The 24,683-nt window shown below is 37.5% G+C and overlaps 1 protein-coding gene across 3 annotated transcripts in view; it reads left to right on the top strand.

The window, feature by feature from the left end:
* LOC126187482 (probable tubulin polyglutamylase ttll-15) overlaps positions 1-24,683 on the top strand; it is a 65,265-nt gene that overhangs the window by 40,101 nt on the left and 481 nt on the right. For all 3 annotated transcript variants that reach the window (XM_049928588.1, XM_049928589.1, XM_049928590.1), the window contains 4 exons: positions 6,345-6,508; positions 8,956-9,131; positions 19,795-19,916; positions 22,686-22,905. In XM_049928588.1, the coding sequence (XP_049784545.1) occupies positions 6,345-6,508; positions 8,956-9,131; positions 19,795-19,916; positions 22,686-22,905 (682 nt within the window). The remainder of the gene's footprint in view (positions 1-6,344; positions 6,509-8,955; positions 9,132-19,794; positions 19,917-22,685; positions 22,906-24,683) is intronic.

Genomic DNA, 24,683 nt, shown 5'->3' on the forward strand with positions numbered 1-24,683 from the left:
GTATGGTTAACTACTGCCGTCTGTCTGTCCATTCTTATACATTAGCAGACACATCCCCATCTGCTGCACTTCATACCATAGGCCCTTGTTTCCAAGGTATGCAGGAGAGAATTTGTGAAGTAAGGAAAGCAGTCAAGAGTTGTTGGCCAGTTGAAGCTTTGGAGCAGATCGTGAGATTTACCTGAATGATTGAATGAGTAAGAGCATTTACACACAAAAGACAAGCCACTGTAGAATGAAAGGTTGACTGAGCCTCTCCTAGAGTTTTGTAATAAGTTTCAGTCAGTTTTTTTTCAGGGTGGTTTCCTAAAATCACATGAGAAGAAATAATACCTGTAAAAGAGCAAGAAACACAAGAAGAAATTAACTGTACCTTATCATGGTTAAAAATGCAAGATGTTGTCAGGTTTGGATACCTAATCAGTTGAAAATGTGGTTGTGGGAGACAGATCAAGAGGAATTTCTCTCAGTGACCACTGGACTTGGCGAAAGTGGTGGTGGAATTTCAGTAGAGGAAGTGTGGGGCATAACATATCAAAGCAGGAAATAATTAAATTTGGAGAGGCTACAATAAATGCAGAAAAGAAGGAAGTCAAATACCTATGAATAATTGTGAAATACTCCAGTTTATTAATGAAATAAGGAAATGAAACCATGCAAAGGGAAGCCAATGATTTCATATCTGGAAAATAGGAAAGAGAAGTGTTTCCAACGGCGCCAACAGACACAGAATAGATTTGAATCTGGTTGCAGTCACGTGAAATGGGAGGGAGGGAGGGAGGAGGAGGAGGAGGAGGAGGAGGAGGAGGAGGAGGAGGAGGGGGAGGGGGAGGAGGAGGAGGAGGAGGAGGAGGAGGAGAAGAAGGGTGGTGGGTGCCACAGGATTCTGTTTCGGGTCCATTGCTATTCTTGGTATATGCATATTAGCAAATCACAACTGTTATCATGGAAGACATTCAATGAATGAAAGTAATTTAGTTAATAAGGTATGTGGTAGTATCAGACTGTGGTTTTCAGAGAACAAATTAATGCTTTGCTGTAACAAAATGCAATGAATGCATGCAGTTTCTAACATGGAATTCTTGTAAAAAAGAAATTTTATTGGCCCTAGGTGAGGTCTTAGTAAAGTGAAGTCTTGAGTCTGAGGGTAGACAAAAAGCTTTCTTGGAATTATCACATTAAAAATCTTGTGCAGAAACTGAATGGTGCTGTTTTCATTATAAGACTAATCTTCATTGAAATGCAAAGGATTGTTTACTTTTTCTTACTTTTACTTTATTATCTCTTATGCTATATATTTCGAGGCAACTCTGTGCACCCGTCAAGAGTATTTGTAGTCCAGAAAAGGGCAGTCATGCTGATCTATGATGCCAGTTTGTGAATTTTGCGTTGGCCAATGTTCAGGTGTCTCAAAATTCTAACTCTGCCATTCCTGAGCTGCTTGAAGGGATTTGTTGTTGACGGTGTTGACTCATTCAGAGGAAACTGCAACATACATTCAGTGAACATTAAATGGAAAAAACCATTTACACTTGGCCAACACCTCCTTAAGCATGGCTAACACTTTCTTAAGCTTTGTACAGTTAAGCGTCCACTATTCAGCAGGTTTCATTTTCAATAGGCTTCCAGCATAACTGAACAAGTTGACTGATAAACCCCAAATCTTCTGATATTAAGGTGATAGGTTTTCTTGTGACACACTTCTTCTGTTGTGCAGAGGAGTCCTCCCAGTAGTTGAGAAATGCTCTCTGTAATGTGTCATTTACAATTTTGTGTTTTATTAATTCTTCAGTTCTTTTCCTTATAAATTTACTAATTATCATTCTGTAAACCATGTATTGACTTATTACCTGACCAAGTATCTTAGACTAGCATGGAACCTGAATAAGATAGATAAATAAATAAATAAAATAGCTATCCTGCTGTATTTTCATTGGTTTTAGGTCTGGTATGTCTCTTTCCAGTGATAATGAAACAATGGAAAACCCAGAATGGAAAGAACAACATTATGAGAAGGAAAGTTGCTACTCACCATAGAGTGGAGATGCTGAGTCACAGATAGGCACAACAAAAAGACACTCACAGTTAAAGCTTTTGACCATTTACACACACACACACACACACACACACACACACACACACACACACACACAAACTGCAGTCCCAGGCAACTGAAACCACCCAGCGAGCACCAACATCAGTGCATGATGGGAGTAGTGACTGGGTAGGAGTAGGTAGCAGGCTGGGATGGGGAGGGGGGAGGAATAGTATTGTGGGGGTGACGGGCAGTGAAGTGCTGCAGTTAGAAGGAGGGCAGGTGAGAGGTGGGGAGCAGTGAGAGGGGGGTAGGGGTAGCGGAAAAGGAGAGTAATAAAAAGATTGGATGTGGTGGTGGAATGACGGCTGTGTAGTACTGGAATGGGAACAGGGAAGGGGCTGGATGGGCGAGGACAGTGACTAACGAAGGTTGAGGCCAGGAGGGTTATGGGAACGTAGGATGTATTGTAAGGAAAGTTCCCACCTGCTCAATTCAGAAAAGCTTGTATTGGTGGAAGGATCCATATAGCACAGGCTGTGAAGCACTCACTGAAATGAAGGATGTCATGTTTGGCAGTGTGTTTAGCAACAGGGTGGTCTGCTCGTTTCTTGGCCGCAGTTTGTTGGTGGCCATTCATGTGGACAGACAGCTTGTTGGTTGTCATGCCTACATAGAATGCAGCGCAGTGGTTGCAGCGTAGCTTGTAGACCACATGAATGGTTTCACAGGTAGCCCTGCCTTCAGTGGGATAGGTGATGTTAGTGACCGGACTGGAGTAGGTGGTGGTGGGAGAATGTATGGGACAGGTTTTGCATTTAAGTCTAGTACAGGGGTGTGAGCCATAAGGTAAGGGATTGGGAGTAGGGATTGTGTAAGGATGGATGAGTATATTGCACAGGTTCGGTGGACGGCAGAATAGCACTGTGGGAGGGGTGGGAAGGATAGTGGGCAGGACATTTCTCATTTCAGGGCGTGACGAGAGGTAATCAAAGCCCTGGCAGAGAATGTAGTGCAGTTGCTCCAGTCCTGGGTGTTACTGAGCTACGAGGGGAGTGCTCCTTTGTGGCCAGATGGTGGGACTTTGGGAGGTGGTGGGAGACTGGAAAGATAAGACATGAGAGATTTTTTTTTGATACATGGTTGCGAGGATTATTATGGTCAGTGAAGGCTTCAGTGAGACCCTCTGTATATTTCGAGAGGGAGTGCTCGTCAGTGCAGGTGTCATGACCACGGGTGGCTAGGCTGTATGGAAGGGGCTTCTTGGTATGGAATGGGTGTCAGCTGTTGAATTGGAGGTATTGCTGGAGGTTATTTGGTTTGTTATGGATGGAGGTACTGATGTAGCCATCTTTAAGGTAGTTTGTTGTGTTGAGTTGAACCAGGTGAAGCAAATGGGGGAGAAGTTGTTGAGGCTCTGGAAGAATGCAGATAGGACGCCCTCACCTTCAATTCAGTTAGCAAAGATGTCATCAGTGAATCTGAACCAGGTGAGGGGTTTAGGTTTCTGGGTTTTTGGGAGGATTCCTGTCGATGGCCAATGAGTAGGTTGGCATAGAATGGTGCCATGCGGGTGCCCGTAGCCATACCCTGGATTTTTTTTGTAAGTAATACTTTCAAAGGAGAATACATCCTTCCATCACCACCTATTCCACTCTGGTCACTAACATTGCTTATCCCATGAAAGGCAGGGCTACCTGTAACACCATTCATGTGGTCTACAAGCTAAGCTGCAACCACTGTGCTGCATTATGTAGGCATGGAAACCAACAAGCTGTGTGTCCACATGAATGGCCACCAACAAACTGTGGCCAAGAAACAAGCAGACCGTCCTGTTGCTGAGCATGCTGCCAAACATGACATCCTTCATTTCAGTGAGTGCTGCACAGCCTGTGCCATATGGATCCTTCCACCAACACAAGCTTTTCTGAACTGTGCAGGTGGGAACTTTCCTTGCAATACATTCTACATTCTCGTAACCCTCCTGGCCTCAACCTTCATTAGTCACTGTCCTCACCCATCCAGCCCCTTCCCTGTTCCAATTCTAGCAATACACAGCCGTCATTCCACCACAACATCCAGTCTTTTTATTTCTATCCTTTTCCGGTACTTCCCCCCCCCCCCCCCCTCCCCTGCTCACCACCCCCACTTTACTGTCCACCATCCCCACCATACTATCCCTCCCCCTCCCCACTCCAGCCTCCTCCCTACCCCCACCCAATCGCCATTCCCATCATGCACTGATGTTGCTGCTCGCAGGGTGGTTTCAGTTACCTGGGACTGCAGTTGTGTGTGTCAGTCGTGTTTGCATGTTTGGCTGTGTGTGTCTATTGTTGACAAAGGCCTTAATGGCCGAAAGCTTTAATTGTGAGTGTGTTTTTATTGTGTCTATCTGCAACTCAGCATCTCCACAATATGGTGAGTAGCAACTTTCCTTCTCATAATATCATTTCTTTCTGGTAATACCTAGTTTTGCATCATTCAACTATTTTCTAAATTCTGGCCAGAGGAAGAAGTGTTTGGTTAGACACCTAGTATCTGCATACGCATTTGTTCTTTTCCAAGTGTGTTGCTGTCTGGTTAGTAGAAACTTTTATTTGAATTTGTTTCCACTTGGAGATCTTATTTTTACCATGATTTTCTTACAAGAAAATTTAAGTCTTGTAGTATTGGTTAATGTGAAGAAAAAATGGGCCTTTCATAATATAAATCAGTAAGCTGAAAGCAGAGATATCTGTTGTCATTAATGGGGTTCAGAGGTTTTCCTAATGGAAGTGCTGAAATTATTTCAAATTTCCCTGATGTGTTACAGTTTTGAATGCCTGTATTTGATTTCAGTAACATTACAGATGATAGACAGTGTTTAGTCACATACTTTTAGTGGAAAACTGTGGATGGAATGAGTAAAAATAACCATTCACTTTACAGGAGCACTTTTGAAGGAGCACTTGTGATTTATTAAGTTACTTCTAATTTTTGGTCCGGCACTTTATATTGATATAACTCCTACCAAGTTGTATTTATGCAGTCTGAAGCACCAAATCAAAATTTGTACCAAGGCCGGGATTCAAATTCGGGTCTCCTGCTCATGAGGCAGATGTGCAAACCATTATCCTGCCCTGGAACAATGGCTTTGCACAACTGCACTGACTATCTTAGTGTTCTCCCTCCTCAATCCAAATTCCAATTCATGCCTCATTCCAGAGGTTCTCCAACTATATTGGAATAGCACCTCAGTATTGAATGAAATGTGAGATAATGCCTGAAATCCAGACCTAGGTATTTTAATCAAATTAAACTGTGTAATTCCAAAAACCCAGGTCAAAATTTTGGCTTTAGTACAAATTTTCATTTGTGTCTGCTTATATACATCATAGACGACTGAGACTTGAAAAGGTCTCTGGAACCCTGTAGTTTCATTTCACTACCAAGTTGTCAGTGAGAGTTAATTCTCATAAACTTTTTACTTTTATCAGCATCTGCCCATAACTTTTTGTTGAACTTGCTATGGAACCACTATTATCATTCATCTGGTCTTAATATGTATAGTTTTCACTGTATATGCTTTCTTATTGTCTTCCACAACCTATCTTTCTCCATTGTCTATTTACATTCTGCATATTATCCAAATGTCTGTTGCTTATTGTCTCCCGTTTTATATTTTCAATGTATTGTTTGCATATTTTCTTGTGTATTTCTCCATGATGCTTTTTTCTGTCTTTTGTATGGTTTTTCCCCATTGCACCCTTTTTTTTTTTGGTCCATCGATTCCCAGCAACTTATTATTGATACTGTGTGCTGTGAATCTTGGTTCTCTCCCCCTTCCCCTCTCTCCCTCCCTCCCTCCATCCCTCCCTCACTCTGTCCCTCTCCTTCCCTCTCCTTTCTCCTCTCCCCTGCCCCTTACTCTCCCTCCCTCCCTCCCTCCTTCCCTCTCCTTTCCCCTCTCCCCTGCCCCTCACTCTCCTTCCCTCCCTTCCTCCCTCCCTCCCCCTCTGCCCCTCTCCCTCCCCCCCTTTTTTCTCACTTGTATTCCCACTCATGGGCTTAGCATAACTACTCATTTTAGTTTCTTGTTTTACATATTTCCTGATATCCATATAGAGAAGCTATATGGAAGTTCTAGAAGCTGGGTATTCAACTGTATTTTTTAAAAAAAATTGTGCCCTTGTACCTGCTTCAGTAATCGATATTTTCATATCTGAAATGCAGTGTGCAGTATTGTAATTTATTTCATCTTTGTCCTAATTGAGTTCATTTCTCTTACAAAGATTGTTTTTATCTGAAGTGTCCAAAAATTTTGCTTCAGGTTTTGTCCTGTCAAGTATCATCCCTTTGATCCAACTGTACTTGATAAATATGTTGTGGGAGATGATTACCTTCCCATATGGGAGGTACCGTCACTCAAGAGTTACTATAATGATTTGGGTTTTTCCATGAAAGAGTCTTTTGATGCATATATGAAGAGGATTGGTAAGATGAAAGAATTACTAAACGAAATAGGATGTTGCATAAGATAACATGGGGGTAAAGGAGGAGGTCATCTTCACAGCTTCTATTCACTTACACTTATTTGCATGCTCTTTATTTCTTTTTGTGTCTTACTCAATACCGTTAAGTTAATCTGCACTGCTAATTTTACTGTAATAAGATCTTATTTTGATATTACACTGATAACTTTTTGAAAGTTTGTTTGAATTATTTATGGAAACAAAAAAGAATTAAATTAATAATTGTTAAAATATCATTTTGTCACTTATACAGAAAGGTTTTGATTGTACTATGTTTACTGTATTATAGTAGTAGTGCAGGGCAGGGTGGCTCAAAAGAATGGGAAATTTTAGAATGGAGATTAATAGACGAACACAGTTACTTACATATTTGTTTATGTCAGTGTGCAGTACAGAGTATGCTATTATTGTATTTCACAGTGATTGTTATTTCTTGATTAATGCTTTTGATAGATGTGGTCCTCCTTGGGGTAGACCTTCCTGCAGCCTGATAGGAATGTCATGTATGGTTCAACCTAACATTTCAATAGGAATTCTGATTTCCTCTAATATTCTTGCCTTAAGTTCTTTGGTGGTAGCTGGTCGAGTATGGTAACTGTTTCTTAAGATGACCCTAGAAGAAAAAGGTCACACACTGTCAGGTCAGGCGATCTTGAAGGCCACACAATGTAACCATGCCTTGAAAGGATACAGTTACCAAACAATCATCGCATTGATATCCATGCTGTATGTGTCATTGCTCAGTCATGTTAAAACCAACTGTTGGCAGGAAAATGGGGCAATTCATTCACAACAGGACTTTTCATCATGGAAATATGCCAAACAAATGTTACAGTGGACTGTGCACCCATCATCATCTTCAAAAAAGTAAGGGCCTTAAACAGCACTTGATAATATGGTGCACAATACAGTAACCTTGCTGCTGTGCAGTGGATGCTTGTGTAGCTGATGTTAATTTTGATGAGATCAAAATAAAAATTCTGTCTGTTCACAAAGCCACTGAGGTGAAACAGTGCTTCTACCAACATCCATAGGTTGTTAAAGAAATTGTCATTGTCATGGTGCACTTTCGCTAACATGTGTTCAGCATATTGTCTGCGCATTAGCAGATTGTTAGGTTGAAGTTGCTGAATGATGTGCAGCTTGTACCGGTGGCACTCTCAATCCACTTTCAGTATTCATTGAACAATTGAATGGTGCAATTGTAGAGACTCTGCATGACATCGAAACAGAGCACTGCGGAGCTCTTATGAAAGTAATCCACACAGCTTTGGCATTATCTCCCATATGAGTGCTTTGGGGCGTCTCCCTGCAGTTAGCTTCTTCAATGCAGAACTCATTGCTTCAAAATTGCAGACCCATGTGTTGATTGCATGCCCTGAGCGAGAGAACATGACCATGCTACCCAATGTTGAAATGATGCCAAAATTCTTGATATGCAGCCTCCACAATTACGTTCTTGCAATAAGCTTGTACCACAAAGGCATGCTAGACACCATTCCATTGCTCCATGTTTACTGTTTACTAAACAGCAAGACAGTACAAGCAGCATTTTATATGTCATTCAGCACCACCTATCTCGCAGCATTGCCACAATTCATTCCAGAATTTCCCATTCTTTTGGGTCACTGTGTATTATGGCAATGGAATTGCAGGACGGAGACTACATAAAAAAAATCCTGCAGGTGAATAGTTCGTGGTGCATATGCACACTGAAAGGCTAGTTAAAGACACTTCTTCTTTAGGTACCCCCCCCCCCCCCCCCCCACACCCTCCTCCTAAGTAATAGAACTGGAAGAAGAGCAAAATTTTAAAAAATTAGAGCAATATGCTGACGTTTGTGTTTACTTGCGCACCACATGATTTATCCATCTGCCTTAGAGTGTATTATAATTTTGATTGGCAGATATTTTTTGTGTTCTAGATGAAGCCAATGGTGTAAGATCTGTTATATCACTTTCCTTTTCCCCATTGCATTAGGTGTACTTTGTGTGCACTTGGTTTACATTGAATTCAAATAAAATATTTTTGAATCGTGTGAAAATGTAAAATCCACACAGCAGTTTCGAGAAAACTGAAACTACTTGAAAAATCTGAGACATTACAGTATTTTATAAGTCACCTATTTGTTAATTCTTCTGGCGCTGTCTTTACTAATCAGCTGGAAATATTTCAATTAATAGCCTTCTCTGTCTTAATTATATGACAACAACTAACATGAACTTATTACTGCTATACATTCATAAGAAAGAATTTAAAGGTAAGTGGGAAAAACATTTCTCAGAAAGGAAAAATATTGAGCAACAAGACTTCTTGAATGAATAAATATCTCTGACATGTAGCCATCTAACTTCAAATAAGGAACAAAGAGAAAATAATCTGATTTACATTACTGTGTACTGTTTTCAGGGAAAGACACAGACAAAATTTGGAGTCAAGTTGATGAAGCAATTAGAAATATATATCTGGCGAAAGAAGCATTAATAATACAGATTTCGTCAAAATTCAAATCTACGTCAAATTTTTTTGAAATGGTGCGGATTGATCTTGTGCTGGATGAGGATTTAAATGTTTATCTAATGGAGGTAAAGAAGTTATAACATTTCACCAGAAAAATATAAATTAAAGACCCACACATGGATATAAATTAATAGTAATGTAGTGTTTATGAGTGCATGATGTGTTTTTTGTATATCTGTTTTGTTTGAAAGGCAAGAAATTAAAAGAACCTTGTTTGAGGTACAGTTTCAAATGCAATTATTGTGAATTTAGTTAATTCCATGATCTTCTATTATTTGGTTGATTTATAGCTTTGATGGCTACATGCAGCTAGACATCTTATTGAGTTTCAAAAATAGCACTGAAGGACCTAAGTCAAAAAAAGGCCCTGGGAATAGACAACATTCCATTAGAGCTACTGATAGCCTTGGGAGAGCCAGCCATGACAAAACTCTACCATCTGGTGAGCAAGATGTATGAGACAGGCCAAATACCCTCAGACTTCAAGAAGAATATAATAATTCCAATCCCAAAGAAAGCAGGTGTTGACAAATGTGAAAATTACCGAACTAACAGTTTAATAAGTCACAGCTGCAAAATACTAACGCTAATTCTTTCCAGACGAATGGAAAAACTGATAGAAGCCGACGTTGCGGAAGATCAGTTTGGATTCCGTAGAAATGTTGGAACACGTGAGGCAATACTGAGCCTACGACTTATCTTAGAAGAAAGTCTAAGGAAAGGCAAACCTACGTTTCTAGCATTTGTAGACTTAGAGAAAGCTTTTGACAATGTTGATTGGAATACTCTCTTTCAAATTCTGAAGGTGGCAGGAGTAAAATACAGGGAGCGAAAGGCTATTTACAATTTGTACAGAAAGCAGATGGCAGTTATAAGAGACGAGGGGTATGAAAGGGAAGCAGTGGTTGGGAAGGGAGTGAGACAGGGTTGTAGCCTATCCCCGATGTTATTCAATCTGTATATTGAGCAAGCAGTAAATGAAACAAAAGAAAAATTTGGTGCAAGAATTAAAATCAATGGAGAAGAAATAAAAACTATGAGGTTTGCCGATGACATTGTAATTCTGTCAGAGACAGCAAAGGACTTGGAAGAGCAGTTGAACGGAACGGACAGTGTCTTGAAAGGAGATTATAAGATGAAGATCAACAAAAGCAAAATGAGGATAATGGAAGAAAGTACTCAAATGAAGTCAGGTGGTACTGAGGGGATTAGATTAGGAAATGAGACACTTAAAGTAGTAGATGAGTATTGCTATATGGGGAGCAAAGTAACTGATGATAGTCGAAGTAGGGAGGATATAAAATATAGACTGGCTATGGCAAGGAAAGCGTTTTTGAAGAAGAGAAATTTGTTAACATCGAGTATAGATTTAAGTGTCAGGAAGTCTTTTCTGAAAGTACTCATACGGAGTGTATCTATGTATGGAAGTGAAACATGGACGAGAGTAGTTTAGACAAGAAGAGAATAGAAGCTTTCGAAATGTGGTGCTACAGAAGAATGCTGAAGATTAGATGGGTATATCATGTAAGTAATCAGAAGGTACTGAATAGAAGTGGGGAGAAGAGGAAATTGTGGCACAACGTGACTAAGCGCTGGGACTCGTTGGTACGACACATTCTGAGGCATCAAGGGATCACCAATTTAATATTGGAGGGTATTGTGGAGGGTAATAATAGTAGAGGTAAACCAAGAGATGAAACACTAAGCAGATTCAGAAGGATGTAGGTTGCAGTAGTTACTCAGAGTAGCATGGAGAGCTGCATCAAACCAGTCTCTGGACTGAAGACCACAACAACAACAACAACAACAAAATCTGTTTCAAATTATTGCATTTTGTGTTAGCATAATTGTATGCTGCCGTTGTCAGTTGTAATAAAATTATTTTGGTACTAAACTGCATCACATTGCAATGTGCAAAATACAGATGAATCAGCATAGGCATAATATAAGGAAATGGAGAAGAAGCAGAATAAAGTTACAGACCACAGACTTCAGTGAGTGTTCCACTGAACAGTCCTTTGAGTGCTGTATTTCAGTAATAGAATTGAAGGTACATACAAGATAGCAGTTCTGTCTGTCTACAGACTCCAACAGGATATATATAAAATTTCTTTTAGCAGTTACAGAGGGTACTAGTAATTCTTAGTAGAAGTAACTGGGAAGTGAGGGTACCTGGAGATTTCAATAGTGATTTAATCTCAGATATTTCTTATCAAGGACATATAGTGTTAAAAAATGTCCATACTCGGTTTGGTCCACATAGTAACATTCCCAAGAAGAATAGAAGGACATTGTGCACCAGTGCTCCAAAATTTATTTCAAAATGCAACAATCTTTCATGAAATAGATGTGAACCCTATAATAAATGGTTTATCTGATAGTGATGGTTAAATGGTATCAATTAGATTGAACTAAAAAGGTAAAAGTAAACTTCCACAGAATTATATATGCTCAGGAGTTACACTATTCAGATATAATCTGCAGGTTCAAAAATGGGAAGAAGGTTGCCAAGAATACATTGTAGGTGAGAAATTTATTTCTTTCCTAAAAGATTCATAAGGCACTGTGAATCCAGTTTTTGTTTACAAGAAGTCTGAAACAATTAGTGTGGAAATCCAGAGAGAAAGTAGCTGACATCTGAGGTCAAGGTGTCTTTTACATGGAAGGCAGAGAACTTTGTTTATTGTAAAGGACTAGCTCTAATTAAGACTTAAAAATAAGCTACCAACAGTGTTGCATAATTGTTTATTGTGTCATCAAAAAGTTGAGAACAAAACCAAGGACAATTTGGAGCATTATTAAATGTGAAATGAATGAATTTGCTATGGCTAATGATATTTAACTCCCAGATGACAGTAACAGTGAGACATGATGTGGAATTCAAATCATTGGCAACTAAATGCAGTGGCTTATTCTTAACATCAGCTGAAACCACAAGAACAAGAAATGGTCCATCAGAGACAGGTCAATTACATTTACTGAGATGGACTCTGAATAGTCCAACACCACGCTAAGACAATGAACAATGACAAAGTAATTACAGGGACAGCAATGAAATTGAGAGCGAAAAGGAATGTAGTAGAAAAAATAAATAAACAAAAATGTTAAAAATCAAGATGACATTCTTTTTAAAAGTTGAAGACAGAGTGCTGCTCAGAAACCTTACTCTAGCAAATTATATAAATGACTACTTGTAAATAACCCAGTCAACCTGAGTAAAAATTGCTTTAGGAACAGCAGAACCCCAGTTCCAAGAGAAAGAAGTGTAAAATAAATAGTGGCATGTTCCACAAACAAATTAAAAATTCTTAAAATACTAGAAACAATGAAGAATAAAACGTCTTCAGGGACTGGTGAGGTACCTGGTTCAGTCATAACTAAATATCCTAGTATCATATCAGAACCACTCTCATGTATCATAAATACATCATTGTCAAAAGGAGTGTTTCCACAAAGATTAAAATTTTCAAAAATAAAACCATTCTTTAAAAAGAGCAATGTACAGGAAGTAGGAAACTATAGACCAATATCTGTGTTATCTGTATTTTCAAAAGTAATAGAACAGTCATGAAACACAGAATTACAAGTTACCTTGAATAATTCAGTTTCTTGTCTGTAAACCAATACAATAGGAATAAACTTCCAATTACACAGGCCAATGATGGAAAAACTTTTTTGCTGAAAATACCTTATTCTTATGTTTTTTAGGGTGGGAAATCCAAATATGATACTTAAAAAACTGTATCACCCACCATTTCTTCACATTTAACAGTTAAATTTATTAAAATAAGTGATTTTTTAAAGAATTTAACAGCTTTTATGTAGTTAAAATAATTTAAAAAGGAGTTGTAATGAATGTAGATGATGATGGTAGCACTGCTGAAAAACATTTGCTGGCAAAAAAAGGTTGATTCTATTTTTGTGTTAACAGATGGTGTTTTGTTTACTGTCAACCTAAGCTCACTTTCCCGTTTCCTGTACATGCGATCAGTACAATGTCTAATTGTGGTTCTAAAAACTCTGCTGACTGTTTTTGTTATATTTGTGGTGAATTTTTGAATGAAAAACACCAAAGAAACAATACAGACTTTGTGAAAAAGGTTTATCTATCATACTTTGGATCTAAACTTGGTGATCAAGATAAATCTTGGGCGCCGCATAAAGTATGTTATGTGCGTGGAAGATCTGAGAAAATGGTCCAAAAAGGAGAAAAAAGCCTTTAGATTTGCTGTTTCTATGATATGGAGCGAGCCAAGAAATCATTCCGATGATTGCTACTTTTGCAGTATTGATATTACTGGTCATAATTCAAAAAACAAGAAGATAATAAGCTACCCTAACCTTCTGTCCGTCATCTGACCAGTAGGGCATGGTGTAGATTTGCCGGTTCCTGAACCGCCAGATGATTTAAATTCTATTCCAACATATGTATTTTCTGATGTACAATTTGACCCAGATGATGATGAATTCCATTGTAATACAGAAAGTCTAGAGCCCAAATTGTTTTCTCAGGCCGAGCTTAACGATTTGGTTAGGGATCTGGGCTTAATGAAAGAAAAAGCTGAATTGCTTGGCTCTACATTAAAAGAAAAGAACTTATTGGCAGTTTGAACAAGCATATACATGTATAGAAAGAGAATGCGGCAATTTTCCAAGTTTTTTCAACAAGAAGGTGATTTAGTGTACTGTTCAGACATTCCCAGCCCAATGAATGAGTTTGGTATTGGATACAAAAAGGAAGACTGGAGGCTGTTTATTGATTCATCCAAAACTAGTGATGGAAAAACGCTACGAAGGCCGCTGGAACACCAACATGATGGGGGACTACTGTTGGTCACTTCACGAAGAAGTTCAGCAAGTGACTCATCATAGGAAAAGCTACACAAGAAGCTTCAAAGAAAAAGGAGAAAGAAAACACAAACCAATTCCAGCTGACACGTGAAACCTCTATTAACACATATCATTGTGTTAAGTAGCGTACTATAAATACAAACCTTGCTTATGTTGTAACAAAACATTTAATTAATTTCCCTATTTACCATGTAGCATAGGACTTTTATACTATATACTATATAGTAAAAAGCATATTGCTCGAAAACTATGGGTGATCCAAAAAGCTAAGGCTAGATTTGGATTCAGCTCATAAAAATATATAAAGATCAGGTATCAAAGTAAAAAAAGTTTTTAAAAAAAAGTTTTTAAAAAAAAGTTTGATTGGCCTCTGTTATTGATGGCATTAAATACTGTTCAGCCATAGACAAGTTATAAGCTGTTGGTACATGAGGAGTGGCAAAAAAATGGTTTCAGTGATATCTCCATAATAGAAAACAGGTAGTAGAAATTACTTCAACAAACTTTAAAAAGTATTGTTTACAGATCTAAAATTCAGACTGTGTCATTTGAGGTGCCACAGGGAAGTGTTATAGGACCCTTCCTGTTTCTTATTTCTTTAATAATAACAAGATTTCAATCAGTGGCACTCACATAACTGTATTTGCTGATGATACAAATGTTGTTGTAAATGATATAAACCAGATATTATCAACATCTGTGATCAGTATTGGAATATTTATGAAATTGGTTTGAAATGAATAAGTTGACCTTAAATATTTCAAGAACTGTTACAGTATTATATTCAGTACAGGAAAACAAAGTCACATCGCAACCTGGATCTCAGAATACAAAATAAAGTAATTCAGAGGGTAGCTGTCACAAAAATTTTAGTTGTCCATATAGATAAAAAATTTAGACTGTAAAGCCCACAGCCTCTATCTCGCTGGCAAGTTAAGTTCTACTTGCTTTGTGTTACGTGTAATTAGTAGCATATGTAGTAGAAAGTGTAGCAGAATTATCTACTTTGCTTACATCTGTTCTGCTGTTACCTCTGGTCTGACCTTCTGGGGCCATAGTAAGACAAATATGCAAAACATCTTCACTGTACAGAAATGAGCTAATAGAAGTATTACCAACAGTTCAAGGCTAACACCCTCCAAGAAGTTATTTCAACATGTAAATATTCTATCCTTACCACACATCTACACATAAAACGTGTAATTAACACACAAAGGTACAGTGACAACTTCAAAGCAAGCTCAGAGCTTCATTCTTACAAGAATGTACAGTGATATCCATATAAAAAGAGTAAATAAGGATTTAGCACAAAACAAACAAACATTCAAGGCACTAGATTGTACAACAAATTTATGGCACAGATGAAAGAAATAAAAGAATTGTTTTTGTTTAAGGAAACAGTATTCAAATTTTTAATAAGTAACTGCAGTTATAGTGTAGAAGAAGACCCGAAATAACCATGTAGTAACTAATTATATTCATGTATTATGTGTCAATAGCACTTTTTAATTAAGTGCTTGCCATGATGTGAATGAATATTTTGAACAAAAGTGTTGGAACTGTTAGGTATTTGTATGTAAGACATCTTTTTCATGCATTTGTGTAATTAAAGTTGTGTGTGCAATTTTGAATGTGATATTGTGAAGGGTATGATGCATGCTTGTATTGTGTAGGATACTGTACACCCTTATTATTATTATTATTATTATTATTATTATTATTATTATTCTATGTATTTTCCACCAATATCCACACAATGTACAGTGTCTCTGGATGAACAAACTACTACTGTTACTTCTGCTACTACAAAAACAGTAACAACAACAACAGCTACTACTACTACTACTACTACTACTACTGCTGCTGCTGCTGCTGCTGCTGCTGCTTCAATTTTGCCATATTATCTTGATAGCTGGTAGTGTGTCTTCCCTTCCCAGAGTAAGCAGCAGTAATACCTACTTATAAATGTGGAGATAAGCAATTGAACTCTAATTATTGACCCACCTTCCTCCAAAATTTGTTCTCAAAAATTTTTGAGAATGTAACTTATCATCTTATTAAGAATAACCATATAGCAACTGCTCAGTTTGGCTTCCATAAAGTCTTTCCTACTGAGCAGATAGTGTACGATCTTGCAAACTTAGTTCTATTAAAACTAAATGGAAGAAATTACCTCATTGGCATTTTGTACAATCTTGCCTAGGTAATTGATTGTGTGGGACTGTAATGTTGTAAAAAATGACTCTGAGCGCTATGGGACTTAACATCTGAGGTCATCAGTCCCCTAGAACTTAGAACTACTTAAACCTAACTAACCTAAGGACATCACACACATCCATGTCCAAGGCACGATTCGAACCTGTGACCGTAGAAGTCGAGTGGGTCCGGATGTAATGTTGTACTAGGGAAATTAAAATAGTATGGTGATTAAGCATTCACTTTCCATGGATGGTGTCATATCTTAAGAATAGAAAACAGAGCTGGGAAACATTAAACATGATGTTCTGAAAGATTTTGTGCTTGTCCTGCTCTAGGAACATTTGAGAAATTCAAAAACTATGATGTTTGCTGATCACACATGTATATTGGTAAATGGCCTGAAAACAACCATACCAGATACAGACAGAAGAATAATGAAACAGGTTTAAAACTGGTTTGCAGCAAAAAGCTTGACCTCCAGTCTTACAAAAACTCATATTACCCAATTCTGAACAAATAAAAATGACTTACAGGTACCAGAAGTAGAGAAAATGGGTATTCACTGGATGAGACTCCAGAAAGCCTCTAGGCATCCAATGAATAGTAAACTGAGGTGACACCAGCCTGTGGATGTTCACATAGGTATCTCTCTCATTGTGTTGGTCTGCAGACGGGGTTGCTAGTACATGTTGCATATGTCCACTCAATACCTTCCTATCGATAATCTTCAACAGGAGCATGCAATAAGCTGATAAATGAATATCTTGCAGAACCCTCTTTAGGAACCTAGGGATCGTCAACATACATATACTCCCTAACAGTATTTATTGTCAACAAAAAGAGTGAATTTAGGGTGAACTCTGCAATGTACAATCATAATACTAGATGTAAAATTAATTTTTTGTGTAGACTACATATCTCTATGTTGGGTACAGAATGGAGTTTTATTCACTGGTGCAGAAGCCTGCAATTGGTTGCGAGTAGACGTCAGGGAGGAAATTGAAAATTCCCATAGTGTAAAACTCCATTCTGAGCACAAAAGAGTGATGCACAGTGTATTTGAAAATTAGTCTTACCTCTAGTATTGTGACTGTGAATTGCAGAATTTATTCTAAATTCACTCTTCTTGTTAACAACAAATACCATTGGAGAGTATATGTATACACACATAAGTGTAAGAATCTCTAGGATCCTGATGAGGCTTCTGTGAAATGTTTCGTTATCATCATTACTCATTATTTTTATTGTGGACTTCTGTAGTATAAATATTTTTTTGCACTTTAGGTGCTTCACACCAGAAGACTACATATAGGTTGATCCTGTGTTTTATCCAGTATTATTATATAGATGTAGCAGTCAGGGCAAACAGGCTTAGATGGTGGGGTCATGTTACAAGCATGGGAGAAGTAAGGTTACCCAAGAGACTCATGGATTCAGCAGTAGAGGGTAGGAGGAGTCGGGGCAGACCGAGGAGAAGGTACCTGGATTCCCCTCCAAATAGGTTTAACATCAGAAGAGGCACCAATGTTAGCACTGAATAGGGGATCATGGAGGAACTGTATAAGGAGGGCTATGCTCCAGACTGAACGCTGAAAGGCATAATCAGTCTTAGATGATGATGATGATGATGAGATGATGATGATGATGATTATTATTATTATTATTATTATTATTATTATTATTATTATTATTATTATATGTGTTCATTTGGGAGAATATCATCTGCCCTTGACACAACTAAGTTCTCCAGCTACCATCATATCACTTTGAGTAACAGTCTCTTTGATAATTAGTAAATTTCGCACATTAGCCATAGTCATGTGTGCCAGTCCACATGTTAAAACTGTACAACTTCCCCTCCAAACATTCCAAATAAAAAAAGAAATTTGTAACTTAAATGTAAGACTGTGTTCTTTTCAGTGTTCTTTAAGCCAAAGAGCTCTTCTCTGGCCAGGTAATCAGGTAGGGCAAGTATGAAAGATTTGGTGAAGTGTAGGCTACTGCCTTATTTGTAGCCTTCTTGTTGTTCGGCACCCCTCCCCCACCCCCCTCTGTCCTCCAGTCCCCTGAAATGTCAGTACCTAGTCCTCCTCTTTCAAATTTCTAGTTAATGCTTTCATCTTTTCTGTGACCTGGCCAAGAGTAGAGCCAGGATATATACATTTCTGTAGACAGTAATGTCCACAACTTTACAGGTAATATTGCAGTAAGATATACTTCTATATCTTATAGCTACCCAAGCATATATAAGAAAAGTGTTCATAATTTCAAAAATATTGAAAATTATTGATGTTATGAGCTCGTAGTTATTTTCATTTTTGTTGTTCCCTTTGTTTATGAATACAGCTTAGAAATTGATCATTTTCTTTTCATTGGTACCTTCAGAGGCATGTAAGTAGTCATCAACCTATATATTCATTTGCACAATGCTTTGCTTCACTGGCATGGTTCTGTTGGTGATAGTCTTGCTTTTCACTTGTGCAAAACTATTTCATCCAGTTAGTTATAGCCAAATCTGTAATTTACCTTGGAATCTGAGTCACAATGAAACTGTCATTGTTCATATACACTGAACTGAAAGAGGCACGAAGATACTACAATCACAAATTTTTGTAGTGAACACACACTGCGTAGTGGGGTGATCACACTGTTGTAGAAATAATTCAAAAGGTGAGATCGTTTAAATACTGTTTACTGGATAGCCAGTTTCAACACACTAAAGGTGCCATCATCTGATCTGAATGTAGATTAACATTTATAAACCATTTGGATATAACGATACATGAGCCAGACCAGCTGATATAAAATCATTGTAACAAAAAATAAAAAAACAACTACTCTCATGGTCATTCTTTTCTATAAGATATGTGAAACTGCAGCCACAAGATAAAACTATTTGGTACATGACCGCTACTTGGCTAACAATGGTCGGCCGAGTGTTGTTGGCCGAGCAACGGTCATGTACCAAATAGTTTTATCTTGTGGCTGCGGTTTTACATATCTTATGGAAAAGAATGACCAAGAGAACAGTTGTTTTTTATTTTTTGTGACAATGATTTTCTATCAACTGGTCTGGCTCATGCAATGTTACATCCAAATGGTTTATAAATGTTGATCTGCATTCAGATCTGATGATGGCACCTTTGGTGTGTTGAAACCAGTTATCCAGTGAACAGTATTTAAGCGATCTTTCTTTTGAATTATTTCTACAAATTAGTGTCTCACTGTTTGTGAGGTTCAGTCTAGAGAACGAACTTTTGGCTTATTCTGGTGTCTTTGTTTCAGTTAATGATGACCAGTTCCCTCCCCATCCTAATCCATTCTTAGCTTGTGTTCCATCTGTAATCACCTCACTGTCAATGGTATGTTAAACTGCAGTATTTGTTCATACTTCTCCAGGTCACATATTCACACTGGCAATAAAAGAAAAAAAAAATTAGTATGTCTGACTGTTGCACCTACAAGTATTTTGTTCATCAACAAGAAATAAATAAAAATTATTTCTTGAGACTGCCATTATTAGGCACACACACACAACAAAATTCAACTATATTATATCTTCTTATTTAATTTTGCTGATTTAAGATGTAATACAAATGTGTGAAAACATTAATAACATTATTAAGAAATTTTTTATTTTTTCTGATCATTTTTCTAACACGCACTCCTTTTTTGTAGGCAAATATGTCACCTAACTTGTCATCTGCACATTTTCCACCAAACCAGTTATTGTATGAGCAAGTACTGTACAGTGTGTTCTCCTTGGTTGGTGTTGGGAGAATTTTATATTCCTCCAATAGGTGAGACTATGATGTACTAAACACTAAATATGTTTAAATATTACAAATGTCAAATAGTGTATTTTAAGCTATTAATACTTTTCTGGCAGTAATATGACAAAAGGTAACTGCTCACTGTATGGAAATAGTATTTAGCTTGTAAACAAAGAGCTGTTCAGCTTTCGAACTTGCACTCTTCCTCAGAGCAAACAAATGTGGTACACAAACACAAGTACACAGGTACGGGCTCCTAATGCAAAAGCCTGACGAGTGAGTAGTTGTGCAAGAGGTAGTGATTGAAGAAATTTCTGCAGGATACATGGTTGCACTTTATACAGTGTCTTATTAATTATTTTGCATTATTTACTTATTTATTTTACATTATTTATTTATTTTAGCTGCAGTAATCCACTGGATAATTTAAGAGGACAAATTGGAACTTAAAGTAATAAAAAACTGGGAAGTTTGCTATTGGCAAAACTATATTAACTCTAAGGGTGGAGGAAGTAAATTATTACTGGACAATACCCCATCAGGTGCACAGTCTTTCACAGAATACAGTTCAAGCCTCAATCTTACAAAAACTATCATGTATTTTTAAGCAAATAAAAAGTGCTTACAGATATTATGTAAAAGATATCTCAGACAGTGTAGTTAGTATTCTAGGAAGTAGTAGTGTACACTAATACAAATTAAACATTGCTCACAAAATGTGTCTAATTGTATTGTTTACAGAAGTTTTTGTTTTGTTTGTTGGTACTGCACTTGCTACAGATGCAGATATCAATTGCCATTTATCTTTTGAAGTTCGTGTTGTGAAGTTGTGCTTTAGTTAACACAACTGAGTTTTTCAACTGTGATATTGATGTGTTGGCCATTTCTACAGTATCATTTATGCATGATACATGTACTTACAAATACCAATATCATATTTATGTATGGGTTTTGTGATGGAAACACTGCTGTTGCTTACAGAGAATATAGTAAATGATTTACTGATGTAATCATATTTCATCTGAATGTGCAAATGAACAGAATGTGATGTGAAAAGAAGAAGTTGGTAGAACATAGTCATTCAATAAACATATACTGAATTTCTACATGTATCAGTGTTCTGTATACAAGAATATGGCTGACATTATATATGCACAGCTTCCATCCTTATCTATTACAGCAGAATCATCACCTTTGAGAAGGATGTGAAGATAGGAAATTGGAATTTTCTCTTTGGCTAATTGAAAATTGCCAAGTAATCTTATAACACTGTTTCTGTTGAAGCCACTTTCATTTGTGATGGAGTCAGTAACACTAATAATCCATGTTGATGGTCTGACAAAAGCCCACATGCCTTTGTGGAAAGAGTTTTTGAGAGTGTTACTCTGTAAATATGTGATGCGGTGTGGTATGATAGAGAGTCAGTTGAGTGGGTCTGTTGTGTTACCACATTGTGTCACAGGACAATCCTAACTAGACTTTCTTGTAAGCAAGCTTCCCAAATTATTGGAAGAGGTTCCTTTAGCTACAAGGGTGGGTACATTCTTCCAGCGTGATGGACCCCTGAAAATTCTAGTTGTCAAGTGACACATTGTTTAAACAAAATTTTCCCTAGAAGATGGATTGCAAGAAACAGCCACTTTCTTGGCCACCTAGGTTGCCAGACGTTACCTCTTTAGACTTTTGCCTGTTGGGATGGTTGAAAGGCAAAGTCTGTTTAGAAAAAGTAAACACAAGCTGAATTTATTGCTTGGCTTATGAATAGTGCTGCCCCATAAAGAACACCAAGACGGTCTCAGAAGGGGTGCACAGTGTCTTGAAGAAAATTTGAAAATGCACTGACATTGGCGGTGGAAATTATCGAAATAAACTTCGAACTTAATCATTTGCCTTTCCTTAAAACCTTCTGCGAGTATTTGATTGCGTTACATTGCAACAGCCATACCTCCGTAACCAATAAAAACTGGAAACATATAATATGGAATCTTTTATTTGAATTAGTTTATGCTATAGTGTCCTAAAATATTGACCATTCCTCCTGAAACACCAACTATAGAAATCAATTAATATAGGAACACTAAATGAAATGGCTTAAGTTTATTGATAGGCTGATCAAGAAAGTAACTCAGCTTGCTTTGTGTTTAGAAATTTTAACCTATAGAAAAAAACTTTCTTGATTTACCTAGTAATAAATATTATGGTGCAGTTTAAGCCATGGTTTTATAAAGTAAACATGTGTCTTTAATGTCAGTAGAGTTGTTTTCCAGGGCTGTGATGAGTAAATTATCATTCAAAATGGAATTTTGTAAAATTTAGTGTAGTGGAATCATTTCTGCCCTATGTATGTTGATTAATTATTAACGTTTTTTATGAAAGAAAAGGACAGATACATTATCCCTACAACTATGACAGAGTAATTATACTAAGAAATATTCATCCACTTTCCCAGCAATTCTGACAAAAAACTTTAGTTTAGATAGTATTCCTAAATTCTGGCTTCAGCTGAACAAGAATTTGTTCAAATTGTACTTACCTGGCCCTTTCTTTGTAACAAATTTTAATATATTCTTAGGAGTCTGTTCTTCTTATGTGCTTCTCAATTGAGGCAATAGTTGAAATATTAACTTTAATGTTAAGTTGTTCTTTGTGTTATTCTTATGAATCTTATTTTCTTTGTGCAAGTGTTATTATATTGCTAACATTTTTGTCCACTCATGGTGAAAAATGGACAAAAGGAAGGATAGTTACCAACACTGTAGTAGTTTTACTGAGTTACTATATGTCTTGCAATTACAGAAAAAATAGTGATGAGGAAGCTGCAACTGAAGAGATGCAAGCATCTCTAAAAAATATTGTTGTTTTTCCTGAAATCTGCAAGAAATGTAACAGCTGTGATTCCCATGAATGTCTTTTATGCAGACCTTGCCTGACGGGTTGGACACTTAACGTGTTACGCAGTGCTTACAAAGAACATGTTTTCAGGAGAGACTGTCGCCGACTGTTTCCTCCATCTATGGTAAATACATTAATTTATTTAATTGCCACATTTGTTACTGTGCGTGCCTCAAAGCAACATTTTCTGAGCTTTAAATGTATCCGTCCCTGTGGATTTCTGTAATTTAGTAACCAACCAGTTATTCGTAAGTCAAATGTTAATAGTAGATAACTGAAATATTATGATGCAAAAACTTCTCTTACATATCTCACAACAATGATCTCCACACACAAGCGTAACATAATGTCTGATACATCATGCCAATCCCGAAACCCACAATCTGAATCCAGCCTCACCATGACACTAGCTATCCACATACGTTTTACTTGCTCCCAAACTGATATGCACATAAATCATTGGGTCTCTCTACAGGTTGTCTCATTGTGGATGTTGTGAAGCCCTCTTAAATAGGGTCTTTGCCAACTTTATTGACTAATATTTCAGCCATTGTTCTCATTTTACCTTCCTGTATGCAAGACAGTAATCGTATCCCACACCACTTTTACTGTTCTCCCATTACCACTCCCCCCACCCCTGTTCACCTCCCACTACTACCTATGCACACAGCCTTGCTGCTATGGGGGACAACTTTTCCCGGTACACTGGTGACAGCCCAGTATCTCTTTTCTAACATGCTTGGCCAATCATATAACCATATTGTAACTCACAATAACTTTTTATTTGAAGGAAAAATTCACAAAAAGCCTGCAGAACTGCTTTGATCCCTCTGTCCCCTACCTTCCACTTGCTATTCATATAGCACATTAAACCCCTCGTCCTTCTGATCTGGACCTATGGTTGGACAATTTCTGTCCCTTCCTGTAGAACATCAACACATACTCCCAGATTTACTTCATTTGCCTACAGTGGGCGTTATGATCTACCTTTATAGTTTCTTCACCCACTCATTGGCTCCATAAAAACTTTGTACATATCAAACTTCACTATTCTTCCCATAATCGTGTCAAAACCAAAAACATTCCTCCATTCATCAACCATGCAAAACCATCTCAGACCTTGAAATTCCAAGGCTTCAATTACATGTTGTTGTCATATATCATATAAAGCCTGTAAACAACATCCTTCTTCACTTCTACAACACTCCACATTCCACAGGATACTACCCTTTTGTTGACACATATGCCAGACCTGTGTCATTTGCCTCCTCCAACTACAGCTGTATCAAAGGTAGGGTCAAGTGTGGAATCAGGAACATCATCTGCTAGCTTTGTTGCAGTTATTGTGCAGCATTCTGTGTGAGTATGATGACTAACAAATCGCCTACCCATGTCAGTGCCCATCACCAAGCTGCGGCTAATTGCAAACTCCATTCCTTTACCATATGGATCCTTTCTTCCTGTACCAGCCATTTTGAACTACAAAAGAGGGAACTTACACCCTCTATCACATCTTCCATTCCTACAATATGCCTGTCCGAAATTTCTATTAATTCTTCAATTGCCTTTACTGCATTCTATGCTTTTACCATCTGCAGTCCTTGTCATTATTCACCCGTGCTCACAACCATCTCTAATTCTGGTGTCCAGGTTCCCAGGTTTTTTCCTCATACACAGTTTGTCACCTCTGTTTCGTTACCAGTTATAAGATGTGTTTGTTCCTCATGTTTCCCAATATTTCTCTAACCTCCCCTTGCCCCAATAAAGGAAGAAAAGATCAAAAGTTCCAAGGACAATAGTTATTCGATTGTCATGTGTGCCTATGCAGCCTTCACATTTCATCATTAAGTATTTCCCTCTCTTCAATTTTTGCATTGTACATTGGGTTTATAAAACAAATTG

The sequence above is a fragment of the Schistocerca cancellata genome, chromosome 5 (assembly GCF_023864275.1).
Source record: "Schistocerca cancellata isolate TAMUIC-IGC-003103 chromosome 5, iqSchCanc2.1, whole genome shotgun sequence".
In the NCBI taxonomy this organism is placed as follows: domain Eukaryota; kingdom Metazoa; phylum Arthropoda; class Insecta; order Orthoptera; family Acrididae; genus Schistocerca; species Schistocerca cancellata.